Source organism: Coregonus clupeaformis, chromosome 13 (assembly GCF_020615455.1).
Source record: "Coregonus clupeaformis isolate EN_2021a chromosome 13, ASM2061545v1, whole genome shotgun sequence".
Classification (NCBI taxonomy): Eukaryota; Metazoa; Chordata; class Actinopteri; order Salmoniformes; family Salmonidae; genus Coregonus; species Coregonus clupeaformis.
The window spans coordinates 17,816,022-17,832,244 of NC_059204.1; the positions used below are offsets into that span (position 1 = coordinate 17,816,022).

General features: G+C 42.0%; 1 protein-coding gene across 3 annotated transcripts; it reads left to right on the forward strand.

Moving 5' to 3' along the window:
* Positions 1 to 1,653: 1,653 nt before the first annotated feature.
* LOC121579380 (ras-like protein family member 10B) lies at positions 1,654 to 15,761 on the forward strand. Of its 3 annotated transcripts, none has more exons than XM_041893934.2 (4): positions 1,654 to 2,025; positions 3,374 to 3,766; positions 10,499 to 10,623; positions 14,097 to 15,761. In XM_041893934.2, exons 2-4 carry the CDS (start codon positions 3,473 to 3,475, stop codon positions 14,365 to 14,367), a joined length of 690 nt encoding a protein of 229 aa, XP_041749868.1. In that variant the 5' UTR covers positions 1,654 to 2,025; positions 3,374 to 3,472; the 3' UTR covers positions 14,368 to 15,761. The 3 variants fall into 3 exon arrangements, with proteins under 3 accessions (XP_041749868.1, XP_041749867.1, XP_041749869.1); XM_041893933.2 differs by having other exon boundaries at positions 1,654 to 2,017; XM_041893935.2 differs by having other exon boundaries at positions 1,654 to 2,008.
* The last annotated feature ends 462 nt before the right edge of the window (positions 15,762 to 16,223 follow it).

A 16,223-nucleotide genomic window follows, 5' to 3' on the forward strand; every position in this document is an offset into this window, starting at 1 on the left:
TTTTTTATACATTTGCAAACATTTCTAAAAACCTGTTTTTGCTTTGTCATTATGGGGTATTGTGTGTAGATTGATGAAGAAAATGTTGTATTTAATCCATTTTAGAATAAGGCTGTAACATAATAAAATATGGAAAAAGGGAAGGAGTTTGAATACTTTCGGGAATGCACTGTAGGCCATCTCTGAGTTCCATGTGATAATTTATTTAGCCGCCAATGGATCACGGTGTCCATATAGCAAAGGTTGGTGCTCTTGCATCAGTTGAATTTGAACTTTCAGATTTGTATGATTAACCACGTAACAATAATTTTGAGAAACTAAAACGTTATTATTGAAATTACAATGTTCCATGAAATTGCGCATATAAAAATAATAACTGGCACACAGATCGTTAGAAATGGTAGGATAAATTGTAAGCTTCCCCAAACTCATGAACTGTCTATGGTCTTTAATATATCAATCAAATGCCCGTCCAACTGACAAGTTCTAGCTCAGGCCCTGGCCAAAGGCCAACTACAGCAGTGCATAATCTCTGTGCGGTTAGTCAATAGATACTCAGAATACAGAGTGGCTCGCTTAGAATCAAAGCTTATTTCACTTGGGATGCTACTGATGTTTCCATGTCAGTCTGAATCAGTATTTATTTATTTGTATAATTTTTTTTAACTGCTGAATGTCTGAGAGAAAAGCAAGCACAATGGAAGTTACACAGTCTAGAGACCTGCATTGTCAGTGTTGGAAAACGTGTTTCTCACTGGACTGCCAACTCTTTACATCATCTGTATTGTGGGGATGGGGAAGAAATCTAGTTTGAACTTCAGCAATTAGCAGAGCTATATATAGGCCTAGAAAATATGGCTCTGGTAATTAGTTGCTCTAATTCTATTTAAAATATACAATAGAACTTAGTCACATCCCCATTGAGTGTCAAGGTATATATTGTTGTAAACTCATTGGAAAAAGTCTGAGGCCAAAAAACTCGTAATTCACATGACCTTGTACCCTCATTTCAAGGCCAAACTGGATCACAGAACAAGATCCAACAATGGTATGTGTTTGCAAGGTGTGAGGTAGGTGAGTTCACATTAACTGGCAGGCTACATCACATGAAATTGCACCTGCATGCATTGTAAATGATTGTGAGAGGTGACGTGGCTAGACAGGTATGTGGCACGAGGTTACTTAGCAACAGGGGCAAAATATACTGTTGCTAAGAAACAGCCTCCTTACTGCCAATAGGGTGCAGTGTACACATGTTGCTCAAGCATTCGAGTTCATACTTTAGATTAGATCGCTTGCGCGCACAAAAACATATTCAGTTCAGATGAAAGATGAAAGATCAATCATTTCTTCTGATGTAAAAGCCCCAGGCATTGTGTAGAATGTTATTTTTAATAGTCTTTAAAAGGCAAAGCGCGCTAGCATGTGTGCGTAAACTACGCGTAAAATATTGCCGCGCGCACAGTGTCCCCAAATACCCTCAAAACTCCAACAGTGTTTGAATTGAGAATTTTAACAAGAGATATCCCTATCACTCAAATTTCAGATACCTTTCTCTGACAAGTCTCTGGCAACCCTTTTCATTCTGGGGCGGACCGTACCTTTCCCTAAAATGCTATATTTTGGCTGTCAGTTGTTAAACACTGTTGGCACAGCAGACGTGATGTGATGACCCTACGTCTATAGACTATTACACACTTTAAGGTCTCACCCCGAAAGTAGGCTAGTCTTTGACGAAAGCAGCCTGCATGAATTACGTGGATGTACTGTAGGCTTGTGATTTTTGCTGCCTGCAATATATGACGGGCGTTTAGACCGCGTGTCATCTCTCCACTAGCGAGAGAGTAGGTTGAATCTTTAGGACTCTTCACTGTATCCACCTGAGACAGTTATCTGTCAGTAAGAAGCCAACGAATGAGGTTCTACACACATCAGCATCACCGCAGGTGTATCTGCAGCAGCACGTTGGAATCTACACATCGTACCGCATCGGCACGGCACCATACCTGTGCGCACCGTAAGCATGTACTATCATTTCTAATCATATTCTACCCATATGGAGTTGTTTAGAGTTACAGCTACAAGGTGGTCTATTTAGATTCATTTTATTCTTAATTTTTACAGATCTACTTGCTTATATTCTCACAAAGTTGGAATGTAAGTCTCATGTATACGTTAATTTTTGCATTTCATGAAAGCCTATCAGCTTACCATAAAGCCTATCCAAAGATGGTGTCATTTGTTTTTTAATATGTGATTGTGCTATTTTGCCTGATGAAATAGACTACTACTGTCATTTTATAACCCAATATTCATTCCATTTTTTGCATTGAGTTTCTATATAAATGGATGATTATTTATTTGCGCAGTCCCTCATGTCTGTTGCGTTTAGTTTTTGGATGATAGTGTTACATTAAATATTAGTCTATATATCGATACATGTTCCACTTTACAAAGTTGACCTCGTTTGAGGTCATTGCTGTACAGACCACTACCATTTATCCCACTAGGTGATGTGCTTGTTCTATGTTGTTGTGCATCTACTGTAAGGGAAACTTAAAGGGGCAATCAGCAGTTGCTACATCAATTTTTGGACTTATAAATAATGTATATGTACCCATTGATTCGTGAAGAATATAACTTATAAATGCCTCATGAGCTTATTAGTTTAACTGTAGACCCGCATCAGAACCCGAAATATGAGATTGTTTTACTCCAATGTTTACAAACAAAGTAAATGTAAACAAACACTATATAGCCTCAAATCATGGTTAAAACTATAATTTTGATATCATAGATGGTCAATCCTTGCATCCATATCTCTGTCTATGAATTTGAGAGTGGTTACATTTCTCCAGCCCCATCCCTCTGCTTTTTACCGAAACAGGGGCAGGGACATGCTTTGTTATTGTTATTGGTGATTGCCTATTTAATTTGGTTCCATTTGTTAGAATGGCAACTTTTTGGGATGGTGATTGTTGTCTTCTAAAAAATGAAGTTGATGATGAAACTGCAGCTTCAGATATAGACTTGGTCAAATTTGGTGAGGTATATTAGAGTAATGCATCTTGGAGATTATTGTAGATGTGTTAATTTTGTAGATTACTCATTAAACGTTTTAAACTATCAGGGGTAATGATGTGATGTCCTAATAAGCACACAGCATCTGTCATTAATGGGGTCAGTGCATGTAGGTCTTCTAAAAGCAATCTTAGTCTCATTATTTCATCTTCCCAGAGTGTCCTTGTATATACGATTTCTCGTTTTAGTTGGTTGCTTAGCAGCATAGTGCTTTTGTTTCCCTTTTGTAGATGAATGAAAGGCATGCAGTGGTAAAAAGAACCCCTCCCCCCCTTCTCTCCCTCTCCCCCAGTGTGATAGGGGGTGTTGGTGGTCTATGAATGTGGCCGAGCGTGCCCCCCACCACCACACCTGCCTGTGCCCGTGGGGACTATGCGCTGCACAACCCTGAATGCACTGGCCGGTGGTTTGCGAGAACAGGGAGGGGGATGGAGCGGCAGCAGGGGGTCGAGGGGGGCGAAGCATGCCACCTCCCTTCCGCATCGCTGTGATGGGGGCGCAAGGCGTGGGCAAGACTGCCATCGTGCAGCGCTTCCTCCACGATGACTACAGCGAGGCGCCCGCCCCTGCAACCATCCGCGCCCGCCGGGTCCACCTGTCTGCGGCTGTGCTCAATGGCCACGTGCACGACCTGCAGATCACCGACTATCCTGCCATCACCATCTTCCCCGGGAACTCACTGCAGGTACCCACTAAAGCACAACAGTGATGGGAACTGATGTGTGTGGCAGGTTAGACATTGTAGACAGGTGAAAGGTCCAGTTTAATGTTATGACATGAGGAGAGGAAGCCACTTCCGCTTTGATGCTGTGTGTGCCCTACTTTGATGCCTCACAGTCCCTTTTATCTAAACACACACACACACACACACACACACACACACACACACTTATCTGAAAGTGTGTAGTCAGCAGCTTTGTCATTGGGGTAGAAAATAGGACAAACTGCTCTCTGTATTCACCTGGGATGTCACATAAAAGGAAGAGAGCTGTTTTATCTCTACTCAAGTTCAAATATCTGATATTCTCAGATGAATGTATTATACAACACAGGGCTCTCCTGAGAACATTGTTATAAGAGGGAGAAAGTAGATGTGGTTATGACTGTCCAGAAGATACTGCTAAAGCAGCTTTCAGTGTTGTAGTACTCGAGACCGGTCTCGAGACCACATATTGAGTGTCTCGGTCCTGTCTCGGTGTCGAACAGTGAGGACTCGTAATTTCTTCCCGAGACCAGCCGAGACCAGCGGAGTAAAAAACTCATAATTATCAGCTTCCATTCAGGCAGGGCATAAAACAGCTTCGCCAGGCCAAGTATATACACTCCTTTCTTGAAACATTAATATCTTAACAGCCTTTATATCTATTATATACATGTTTGCGCTGTGGCGAACCTATAGGCCTTCAGTGTGTGACAGGTTCGTGATTTTGAAACACAAAGGGCCAGTGGTGTAGTAGAGGGTACGCGCAGGTATAAACCGTATACCCACTTTTTTTCAGTGGGCATTGTTTATACTCACTTCTTAATCCCTACTGATGCGTATCAAAGTAGTGTTGTGGAGGTATACGATTTATCAGTTACGTAGTACAATAGAGAAATCATTCACAAAGTAGCCTACACAATCGCAAAGCACGTGACATATATTCACATTCGCGCCAAACACAGTCTAGTTTCAACGGAATATCATCTGCGGCAGCAAGAGTGTGCAGCTCTCAACTGGTTTTGGCGTGGAGCAGCTCACAGAAGAATGACATCGGTAGCGGTTAGGGTAGGAAAGACGTTTCAATTTATGATATCTACCAGTAAATACTAAGGCAACAATGGGTATGTAAACCAGGTATTGAAAAAGTTTAGTCCGAAGTGTTGGTTAGTTGGCTATTGGTGATGTGCATTTGTCATCATGCACTGTTTGCATCAGGGGCATAGACATGGATGGGCCTGGATGGACAGAGGCCCACCCACTGGGGAGCCAGGCCCTTACAGGCCCACCCAATCAGATCGATGTGATTTAAGCATTGTTGTGGACTTAGACCATCACATTTTTGTCATTTTTCTATTTTAAAAAAATGTGATTTTGAGAGTGAAAATCTGAAAAATCTATAGGAAAACTCATAAGAAACTAAGGATTTTTCCTTCGCTGGGTGGGCCGTTTGGGAACTTTTTGGCAAATTTAGAGTATGCCCACTTCTCCAGGCACAACTACACCACTGCATAGGGCCGATGGAAAGACAACAGTCACACACAGCATGATGTTAAAGGATAACCAGTCCATAAACTCGTACATAATAAGCCAGTAGGTACCAATCATAAGAATACAAAAACACAACCATTAAGCATTTCCCAATCTAAATGTACAACTATTACTTCCCATTGCAAAAAACATTTTATGTTTAGCACTCAAAGTAACCAGTGACCTAAAGTTTAAAGTGGAGCTGACAGCGTTTTAACTACTTTGCAGATATGAAACAAAAAACAATATAATATCAGTACAAAATATCAAATTCCCTGTTTATGCTACACAACCAACTTTATAAGGAGGTTTTAAAAATAGGTTATATTTGACTCACAGTTCCATGATGTACACTAAGGCATTGTTGGCAGAATAGATGGATGCAGTTAAATGCATGATTAATATAATTCAGCAATACATTTCTGGAGAGTCCAAAAAATATTGCTATCAGGTTGTAAACCACAGCTGGCCTGGTACATTGTTTGCTGCCTCCATTCGGGATGCACTGTTTCAGTTTCAATTACTCAATATTCTGGACAAAAAGGGGCTAATGTAACTAAGGCTGGGAATGTCAATACAATCAAACTAGCAAGGGCAATGATCACAAGTCAGTCATAACGTGGCTAATAGGCTAGCATATCTATTTATGTAGCAAGCTAAAAACACGGAGCCTAATGTTAGCTAGATAGCTTGCTCGCTAGCTGCTAGGAGGATGTCATGTCATGCCATTGGAGGAGTGGGTGAGTGACTGACTTTTTCCCCTCATATCGTTTTTCGGTGGCTATACAGTCGTGGTCAAAAGTTTTGAGAATGACACAAATATTAATTTTCACAAAGTCTGCTGCCTCAGTTTTTATGATGCCAATTTGCATATACTCCAGAATGTTATGAAGAGTGATCAGATTAATTGCAATTGAATTGCAAAGTCCCTCTTTGCCATGAAAATTAACTTAATCCCCCAAAAACATTTTCACTGCATTTCAGCCCTGCCACAAAAGGACCAGCTGACATCATGTCAGTGATTCTCTCGTTAACACAGGTGAGAGTGTTGACGAGGCTGGAGATCACTCTGTCATGCTGATTGAGTTAGAATAACAGACTGGAAGCTTTAAAAGGAGGGTGGTGCTTGAAATCATTGTTCTTCCTCTGTTAACCATGGTTACCTGCAAGGAAACACGTGCCGTCATCATTGCTTTGCACAAAAAGCGCTTCACAGGCAAGGATATTGCTGCTAGTAAGATTGCACCTAAATCAACCATTTATCGGATCATCAAGAACTTCAAGGAGAGAGGTTCAATTGTTGTGAAGAAGGCTTCAGGGCGCCCAAGAAAGTCCAGCAAGCGCCAGGACCGTCTCCTAAAGTTGATTCAGCTGTGGGATCGGGGCACCACCAATGCAGAGCTTGCTCAGGAATGGCAGCAGGCAGGTGTGAGTGCATTTGCACGCACAGTGAAGCAAAGACTTTTGGAGGATGGCCTGGTGTCAAGAAGGGCAGCGAGGAAGCCACTTATCTCCAGGAAAAACATCAGGGACAGACTGATATTCTGCAAAAGGTACAGGGATTGGACTGCTGAGGACTGGGGTAAAGTATTTTTCTCTGATGAATCCCCTTTCCGATTGTTTGGGGCATCCGGAAAAAAGCTTGTCTGGAGAAGACAAGGTGAGCGCTACCATCAGTCCTGTGTCATGCCAACAGTAAAGCATCCTGAGACCATTCATGTGTGGGGTTGCTTCTCAGCCAAGGGAGTGGGCTCACTCACAATTTAGCCTAAGAACACAGCCATGAATAAAGAATGGTACCAACACATGCTCCGAGAGCAACTTCTCCCAACCATCCAAGAACAGTTTGGTGACGAACAATGCCTTTTCCAGCATGATGGAGCACCTTGCCATAAGGCAAAAGTGATAACTAAGTGGCTCAGGGAACAAAACATCGACATGCCAGGAAACTCCCCAGACCTTAATCCCATTGAGAACTTGTGGTCAATCCTCAAGAGGCGGGTGGACAAACAAAAACCCACAAATTCTGACAAATTCCAAGCATTTATTATGCAGGAATGGGCTGCCATCAGTCAGGATGTGGCCCATAAGTTAATTGACAGCATGCCAGGGCAGATTGCAGAGGTCTTGAAAAAGAAGGGTCAACACTGCAAATATTGACTCTTTGCATAAACTTAATGTAATTGTCAATAAAAACCTTTGACACTTATGGAATGCTTGTAATTATACTTCAGTATACCATAGTAACATCTGACAAAAATATCTAAAAACACTGAAGCAGCAAACTTTGTGAAGACCAATACTTGTGTCATTCTCAAAACTTTTGACCACGACTATACACAGCTAGAGAGGCAGGTGTCATTTGGTTAGCTAGCAAGAACTTGAACGACTGTTATACAGTTAGCATATCTCTTGCGTTCGCAAATTCACTCTGGCTATCTACTCCGATTTCAGAGCACTCTCGTCTGAGTGTGCCAGAGCGCAGAACAACTGATGAATGGGGCGGCAGGTAGCTTAGTGGTTAAGAGCGTTGTGCCAGTAACCGAAAGGTAGCTGGTTCTAATCCCCGAGCCGACTAAGTGAAAGATCTGTCGATGTGCCCTTGAACAAGGCACTTAACCCTAATTGCTCATGTAAGTCGCTCTGGATAAGAGCGTCTGCTAAATGACAAAAAAAAAAAAATGAATTTACGAACACGCAACACCTACTGAATATGACCGGTGTCAGTAAACGTAGGCAAAAAAAGTAATAGTTAGTCAAGAACGCTCTAGATAGCATATAATAACAGCCTAACCAGCTCTGTTCTCTCATTTGTGTCTGGAAGTAGCTAGCTAGCAAGCTAGACAACGTTAGCCAGTTAGCTTGAGTGCTTGGTTGGGACAAGCATGCATTGCAGGCAAGCTGTAGAAGGATGAGGAGGCTATAATTCTCCAACGTTTATCAGTGCAATTTTGACGGCCAACTAGCTGAAAAAGTTTGAGAGGGTTTATCTAATGTTCCTTTGTTAGATTTGAGTTCATCTTGCTCTGGCTTGCATTAGTTGTTGTTCTTAATGTTGTTGATGTGCATAACTGAGGGAGAGAGAGCCTACCTTTTCAATGCATACTAATTATCTAAAGTCGCGCTGTTGCAACTGCCTGTAAACACACAGTCCAGTTCAAAGTGAATGATGGCATGCCCGTGTGGCAAATGGCTTGTTTGTATAAAGGTCTACTGTAGCTCTGATTGGCTATAGCGCCCTGGTCTGTGTAGAGGTCCTGGACAAGACAGATGTTTTTATTCTGTTTTATTTACTGCAGTGTCTATTAATTGTCCAAACGCACAGCCGTTTTCCCACTCTATATTGCAGTAGAATTCTCACAAATGCCTTAATATATGTAATTCCCAAACATTCTAAGAATTTATGAAAACGTGAAAATGACCATATCTAAGTGGTCACTTGTCAGAATGTTTTTTAAAAAGTGTCATATTCTTCCTGGGGTGTATATGAACACATTTTAATAAGATTTAATGTTGCTAAAATGCTGTCATTTCCACTTTAAATGTAACAAGTTATTTTCAACGAGATGGCTAACAACAGCAAGCACACTGCAATAAAAAACACAGTTCCACTCACCAGATGATGATAATTTGAAACTTAACTCCTTGTTGAAAGTTATTCTTGAAAAGGGAGAAGCTAACAAATTAGCAACAGCATCCTCTTTGATAACACCTGCTGCCGCTGCAAACTAGCCATCAACAAAAGCTAGCTAGCTAGACCGTGGGAAAACTACTGCTCACTATTGCGTAGTGACCTGTTGGCCTTCAAGAAGGCAGACGTTTCCATACATTGTGGTAAAAACGGTCCCACTCATTAAGTCAAAATGTGATTGGTTAATTCCACTGTCACTCCAAAATGTTGTCCTAATAAAGTTGAATGGCAGATGCCTTTATCTAGCTTCTGATGGCCTAGCCAATGGCTGACTTAGCTAGCTAGATGTATCTCCCCAGAGACTAGCAAAGAAAAATCTTGATTGGATATTTTCTTCTCTTCAGTGTTAACCCTTTCCTTTCCCCAAAAAACTGAAGAGATTAAATCAGAACATTAGAGTGGCTCTATTTTCCCTCAGCATGCATTTTGTCACTATTCTTAATGTCTAAACAATCCATATGTTGTTCTGAAATATGAACACAGAAATACTGGACATTTTGAACTCTTATTATGGTGGTGATTTGACAAAATTACAATCGTGGTCTTGAATTGGACATGAGTTTTTCTGGTCTCAGTCTTGACTCGGTCTCGGACCCCTTGTCCCCCTCCCGGTCTCGGTCTTGACTCAGTCTCGCCCCCCCTCCGGTCTTGGTTTTGACTCGGACTCGATTTGCTCCGGTCTTGGTCTTGAATCGGTCTCGCTTTAGGTGGTCTCGAACACAACTCTGGCAGCTTTGCAGTCATTAAGTCGAGTGAAAATTGACCTTTCAATGCACCAGAGATTTCTCATCATGTCTAGACACGATTTTACAGTCACAGAACAAAATATTGAACTGAAAATGTTCAATGGAACAGAGACTTCAGAAAATGTAATTACTAGTTTGGCTTACTCATTTAAGGAAGGTAATGTTGTTTTGAAGTCAACAGATTAACCACAGTTATGGGTATAACTTCAATCAAATGTCACACTATTGATAATTTATAAGGAAATCAGTGTTTTAATTTGCACTGGAGAGGTGCTTGAGGTGTTTTTGAAAAGCTATGCAAGGCAAGCACTAGCTTGCAAACAATATTTCTCACAGTGAGGAGCCAATCATAAAGCAGAAATTAAAATGACAAAAGAGAGCAGATTGTGTTTTGGTCATATTGACCAGAGAGTATGCTATGTTGCAAGTAATTTCAGCAAATGAACTAGACTAACATCATTCTGAAAAAGTTTACAAAAGCTGTGTGTGCGTGCGTGTGTACAGAATAGGTGAAGACTATTGGTCTCAATGCTACTATTTAAAAGAAAACTCTCCGTCACATTCAAAATGTATAAAACAGTGCTATCTGAGTTTTACCGGACAAAAGGAAAGTTACTTTTTGGTACTGCTGCCTAATGAGAGCCCTCCCCGTGTCTTGTCTCCTCCCTCCTGTCTCCTTCCCTCCTCTTTCTACTCTTCTCCTCTATTCTCTTTTCTTCACTTTTCTATCCTCTCCCCTCCCTCGTCCAGGAGTGGACAGACACCTGCTGCCGAGGCATCCGCAGCGCTCACGTCTACATCCTGGTCTATGACATCTGCTGCTTCGACAGCTTTGAATACATCAAGACAATGCGCCAACAGATCCTAGAGACCAGGTGAGGACACGGCCTGCATGCCAAATAGGGGCCAGCTCTGGCTGGCACCAGCTCTTTGAACTCAGACGTAATTATGGCTCGCTATGAATAGAGCAGCCTGGGCTGCAATCGGCAATCAGGAGCCTCCACCGCCACACTCACATAGAACATTTATTTAACATTTGGACTGAAATCAACATGAGTGGCTCAGACTGCCAGGGTCAAGTGTCTTATAATCACTTCAGCTTCTCTTCACAATCCCTCCATTCATTGTCTTTTTTCTCTTTTGTGTGTTCTTTTGAATTCTGTATTTTTGGGATGTTGTTGGAAGCGAATGCGGTGTGGAATGGTGTGATGAAAAACAGTGCCGAAAAGAGTTTTAACAACACCCACTTTACAGACACTCACAATAGACGCTATAGACACAACATGTACTTGTTACAAAACAAGTATTTCACAGTGGTTATCTTAAACAAGTTGTCACAGTCTGAAAGAACTGTTACCAAGCCAATCTTTCACTGTGGATGAAATGTATCCAGAAACATTAGATGATTTTTTAACAAACCACCCCTCTTGGCTTTTAGCTGAAGAAAATCGATAACCATTCCTTGCGAATCCACAAATCTCATGTCAGTAGTGCTCGCTTGCTTTTCAGGTCGATAAATCTCTCCGAATCCAGGCAGCTGCTAAACCAATTCTGTGTCATATAATTAGTCAAAGCAATTTGCGCAAACCATACCTCCTGGGAGCCCAGATAGCTTTAATCAGAGACTGTGTGTCCTAATAATAGGTTTGGGAAAAGGCTGGTGTTCGTCTTAGACTGATGTCAGTGTGGGATAGTGACATGATGTGACGTTTGGAGGGACGGATGTGTGATACGTGTGTGTACATCAGTGGAGCGGAGATTGATTCTGAGAGCCATTAGCTTGCAACCACGTGTCTTGTCATTGTGAGGCAGCCAGTGACCTTGGTGGCAAACACGTGTTTAATTTATAATGAAATAATCTTCACACCGCCATCTCTCTCGCATGTCTCACATGTCTCGCTCGCACACACACAGAGGGAGAGATGGGTTGTTTAATATAATCTCAAAATCTGCTAATGGGCCAGGGATTAGACTGACAGCTGGTTGGCTGCCTCTCCTAAATCATATGTGCTTGTATTGTAGTAGAGACCTGTTGAAGTGTGATTTTTCTGCAATGTACATACTGTATGTGCTGCTATTGTAATGAAGAAGTTGTCATATCTAATGTATTATAAAATATGTCTAATTTAGTTGAAGTTCTTCATAACACACCATGGTAAAAATGTATCAAGGCATAGGAGTTACTGTAGGTTTGAACCAACCAACCCCCTTGGCCTCAGTTTTGAAAAGTCAATAAGGCTTCCTCTTGAATCCACACGTTCCTCTTCGTGGCACTGAGACGTGAAAGTGGACGTCACAGCTGTTCCAGAGGTGACAGTAGGTGACAAGTGATCTGTCATTGGCAGCAGTGATGGATGTGAGGTGAAGTTGTCCCATCAGCCTGTTGGCTGCTGTCACAGGGTGTGTGAGCATGAGGCCGTCAGTCAGTGCCCACTCTGACAGCGCCACGTTGCCAATGCCATACAGAGGCTAATGGTGTCAGTGACCGGTCCTGTCACAGCCATTAATCTCCCAGTCATACATTTATGGGGTGGGCTCGCCAAGGTATGATTATGCACAAATCATTCGCTTTTTTAGATTTACGTGCTAAAGGTTTTGCAGTACATGCTTGTAAAATCGACATTTGGAGAAGTAGGCTACATTCTTTTGAAATCAATATAAGGAACTGACAGTTGAGGAAAAGCTACTTATTTCCTAGGAAAGAGGGAACTGTCACAAGAACTATCATCATCTTCAGGAGATAAGGGAGAGGAGGGTGACATTCTGGGTCTTATTCACATATATCTGACTAGAGATACAGTGCATTCGGAAAGTATTCAGACCCCTTGACTTTTTCCACATTTTGTTATGTTACAGCCTTATTCTAAAATTGATTAAATTGTTTTTTCCCCCCTCGTCAATATACACACAATACCCCATAATGACAAAGCAAAAACAGATTTTTAGAAATATTTGCAAATGTATCAAATAAAATAAAAACATCCCCACAGCATGATGCTGCCACCACCATGCTTCACCGTAGGGATGTTGCCATGTTTCCTCCAGGCGTGACGCTTGGCATTCAGGCCAAAGAGTTCAATCTTGTTTCTCATGGTCTGAGTCCTTTAGGTGCCTTCTGACAAACTCCAAGCGGGCTATCATGTGCCTTTTACTGAGGAGTGACTTCTGTCCGGCCACTCTACCATAAAGGCCTGATTGGTGGAGTGCTGCAGAGATGGTTGTCCTTCTGGAAGGTTCTCCCATCTCCACAGAGGAACTCTGGAGCTCTGTCAGAGTGACCATCGGGTTCTTGGTCACCTCCCTGACCAATGCCCTTCTCCCCCGATTGCTCAGGTTGGCTGGGCGGCCAGCACTAGGAAGAGTCTTGGTGGTTCCAAACTTCTTCCATTTAAGAATGATGGAGGCCACTGTGTTCTTGGGGACCTTCAACGCTGCAGACATTTTTAGGTACCCTTCCCCAGATCTGTGCCTCGACACAATCCTGTCTCGGAGCTCTATGGACAATTCCTTTGACCTCATGGCTTGGTTTTTGCTCTGACATGCACTGTCAACTGTGGGACCTTATATAGACAGGTGTATGCCTTTCCAAATCATGTCCAATCAATTGGATTTACCACTGGTGGACTCCAATCAAGTTGTAGAAACATCTCAAGGATGATAAATGGAAACAGGATGCACCTGAGCTCAATCCGAGTCTCATAGCAAAGGGTCTGAATACCTATGTAAATAAGGTATGTTTTTTTATTTTTATTTATACATTTGCAAACATTTCTAACTACCTGTTTTCACATTGTCATTATGGGATATTCTGTGTAGATTGCTGAGATATATATATATTTTTTCAATCGATTTTAGAATAAGGCTGCAACGTATCAAATTGAACACTCACCTCAGAAACCCAAGGTTTCAAACAAAGCTCTGTAGGAGCTACCAGCATATTACTTTGACAAGAGGGGGATCTTTGTGATTTTAAACCTTCTCTCGTTTAACTCACAGTTTTTAGATATGTTGCGCCCCTGGTTTTTGGTCATGAATAACTCCAAACAGACACGGCCCTTAATCCTCTCCCTACGTAGACTTCCTGATAAAAAAAGGCTTAAAGAGTCAATTTTGGACAGGGTTGGCAGGGCAGGGGATTTGATAACGCTGCCTCAATAGCGTCAACTATAACTGAGATACAAACCTGTGAGTCAGTCATAGCTAAACCTTGCTTTTATGTGATGCTGTGTTTCTGTTTAAATGAGCACAGAAAAGCAACCAATGTGTGTTGAATACCTCAGGCTTTAGCTGACCACAGGTGTCTTACCTGTCATTCTCAGTGTGTTTTTGTCTCTCTTTTCCTCTCCAGGGTGTTGGGCACAGGCGATATGCCCATCCTGGTCGTGGGGAACAAGCGGGACCTACAGCGGGGGCGTGTAATCCCCCGCCACAACGTGTCTGACCTGGTGAGGAAAAACTGGAAGTGCGGCTATGTGGAGTGTTCAGCGAAGTTCAACTGGCACGTGCTTCTGCTGTTCGGGGAGGCTCTGCGCAGTGTGGGCTGTGCCCGCTGCAAACACGTCCATGCAACCATCCGCTTCCAACGGGCACTGAGAAACGAACGCTGTGCCCTCATGTGATTTACACAGTGACAGTGGGTGGGCACTGGAGTGGCATTGAGGGCCATTGGTACAGTAAACCTCCCTAAGACCACCTGAGAAGTATTGATGGACCACCATGACTGACCACAATGAATGACCACGTTTCTGTCCCATGTGAAGCTACAGTATTAACATATAACAGCCCTCTGTTTTGCTGCTATTATCGGATTTGATCAGGGATGGAGAGTACCACCCTATCCATCTTTGTAAAGTATCTTTGATCTTTTCTTGACTTGGAGGCAGCTAAACCAACCCAAAACCCCTGGTTGTACAATTCTGAACTCGTCCAAGTGCACTAAAGGAACTTTCCAGCATCTGGGAGTCGCTTCAGACAGACAGATTGGCATATGTTGTTTGACTCACCTGGATGTTGATCGATGTATGACATTGCTAATGTAAAAGCCCTGTTTGGAGTGGGATTGAGGCTGACATCTGCTGATGCATTATCTTTCTCTGCTCTGATATGTCTTGAAGGTGCACACTTGATCATATAATCCCCAGAGGTAGCAATACGAATTCCATACACACCAATCTCAAATTTAAAAAAAGCAAAAGATAAAAACTGTCATTCAATTTACGCCAATAGCAAAATACCCTCTCCTTTAGTCCTCTGAAACCAAAACAAACCACCATAGGGACAGTGTCCCACACAGTGTTTAAGCTTCTAGTAGCTTACAAAACACTGAACATTCTCACCAGAGAACTTCTGTTTCATTTACTGAGAAAACCTCACTTTTTACCTCAGTGTTTCCTAGTCTTGGTGAAGCTTTAAGCGAGCCCAGTGAATTTCAAAGTGGATGGTGTGATTCTGTTATATGGAGTAATCCAATCCAGTCCACTTTTACGCTCCACTCGCAAACAAAAACAACTGTGTACATCCTAAATCTACAACTGTAGAAGCACATAAGGGTGTTTATATACATATACCTACAAACACAACTCAGACCAAACCCCTGATATGAGACTTAATAAATATAAGGTCTAAATGTAATAAAATACTTGAGAGGCTAGACGTGGTTGCCAACATATCGGCCTGTTCAGGTTCTCTGAACTGCTAAATACAGCAATAAATGAACATGCCATTCCTGAATCATAGTAACCTTTGGTAAAACAGTCATCTAGAAAAAATGTAGGAATAAGGGGGAACAAAAGGACACACTTGTTCCTATAAGGTTGTATTCAATGAAAGGAGAAATACTGTTAAAGAATACAATGTAGATACAGCTAGCCTACCTGACTATAGCCACTTGTTTGAGTGGAACTAAATTAATATGGTACTATAAGAAGATATTCTTATATTCCCCTGTAGCTCAGTTGGTAGAGCATGGCGCTTGCAACGCCAGGGTTGAGGGTTCGTTTCCCACGGGGGGCCAGTATGAAAATGTATGCACTCACTAACTGTAAGTTGCTCTGGATAAGAGCGTATGCTAAATGACTAAAATGTAAGATAGCGATTCCTTCATGATAGTGACAAACTGCCAGTTGCAGGAGTGTTTTATCTGTTTTGGACCAATCACATTCCATAAGGAGAGCCTCAAATGTCTGTAACAGTCCTCAAAATCAGAACAGAACTACTGTCATGTCCTGTGATTTTAATGAGCCTGTTCCTTAATAAATAAATAAAAACCGGTAAATATGCTGATGAGCTAGCTACCTCTCTGTATGATTATGAAGATGACTTTAAATTGCTCTGTGTTGATGTGAAGCTATAATTACGATGGAGTCCTCAGACGTCCCATTCTCTGGTCTGTTTCATGAATACATCATAATTTGAGCATCCCCTCTTCAATACTCCACAGGTAGGTTTGTCTGGAACTCTTACATGGTCTATAGTA

Coding starts and splice junctions, on each gene's coding strand:
- LOC121579380 (XM_041893934.2), top strand. CDS start 3,473: ATGCACTGGCCGGTGGTTTGCGAGAACAGGGAGGGGGATGGAGCGGCA. Junction 3,767..10,498: donor TCCCCGGGAACTCACTGCAG/GTACCCACTAAA, acceptor TCCCTCGTCCAG/GAGTGGACAGACACCTGCTG. Junction 10,624..14,096: donor CAACAGATCCTAGAGACCAG/GTGAGGACACGG, acceptor TTTCCTCTCCAG/GGTGTTGGGCACAGGCGATA.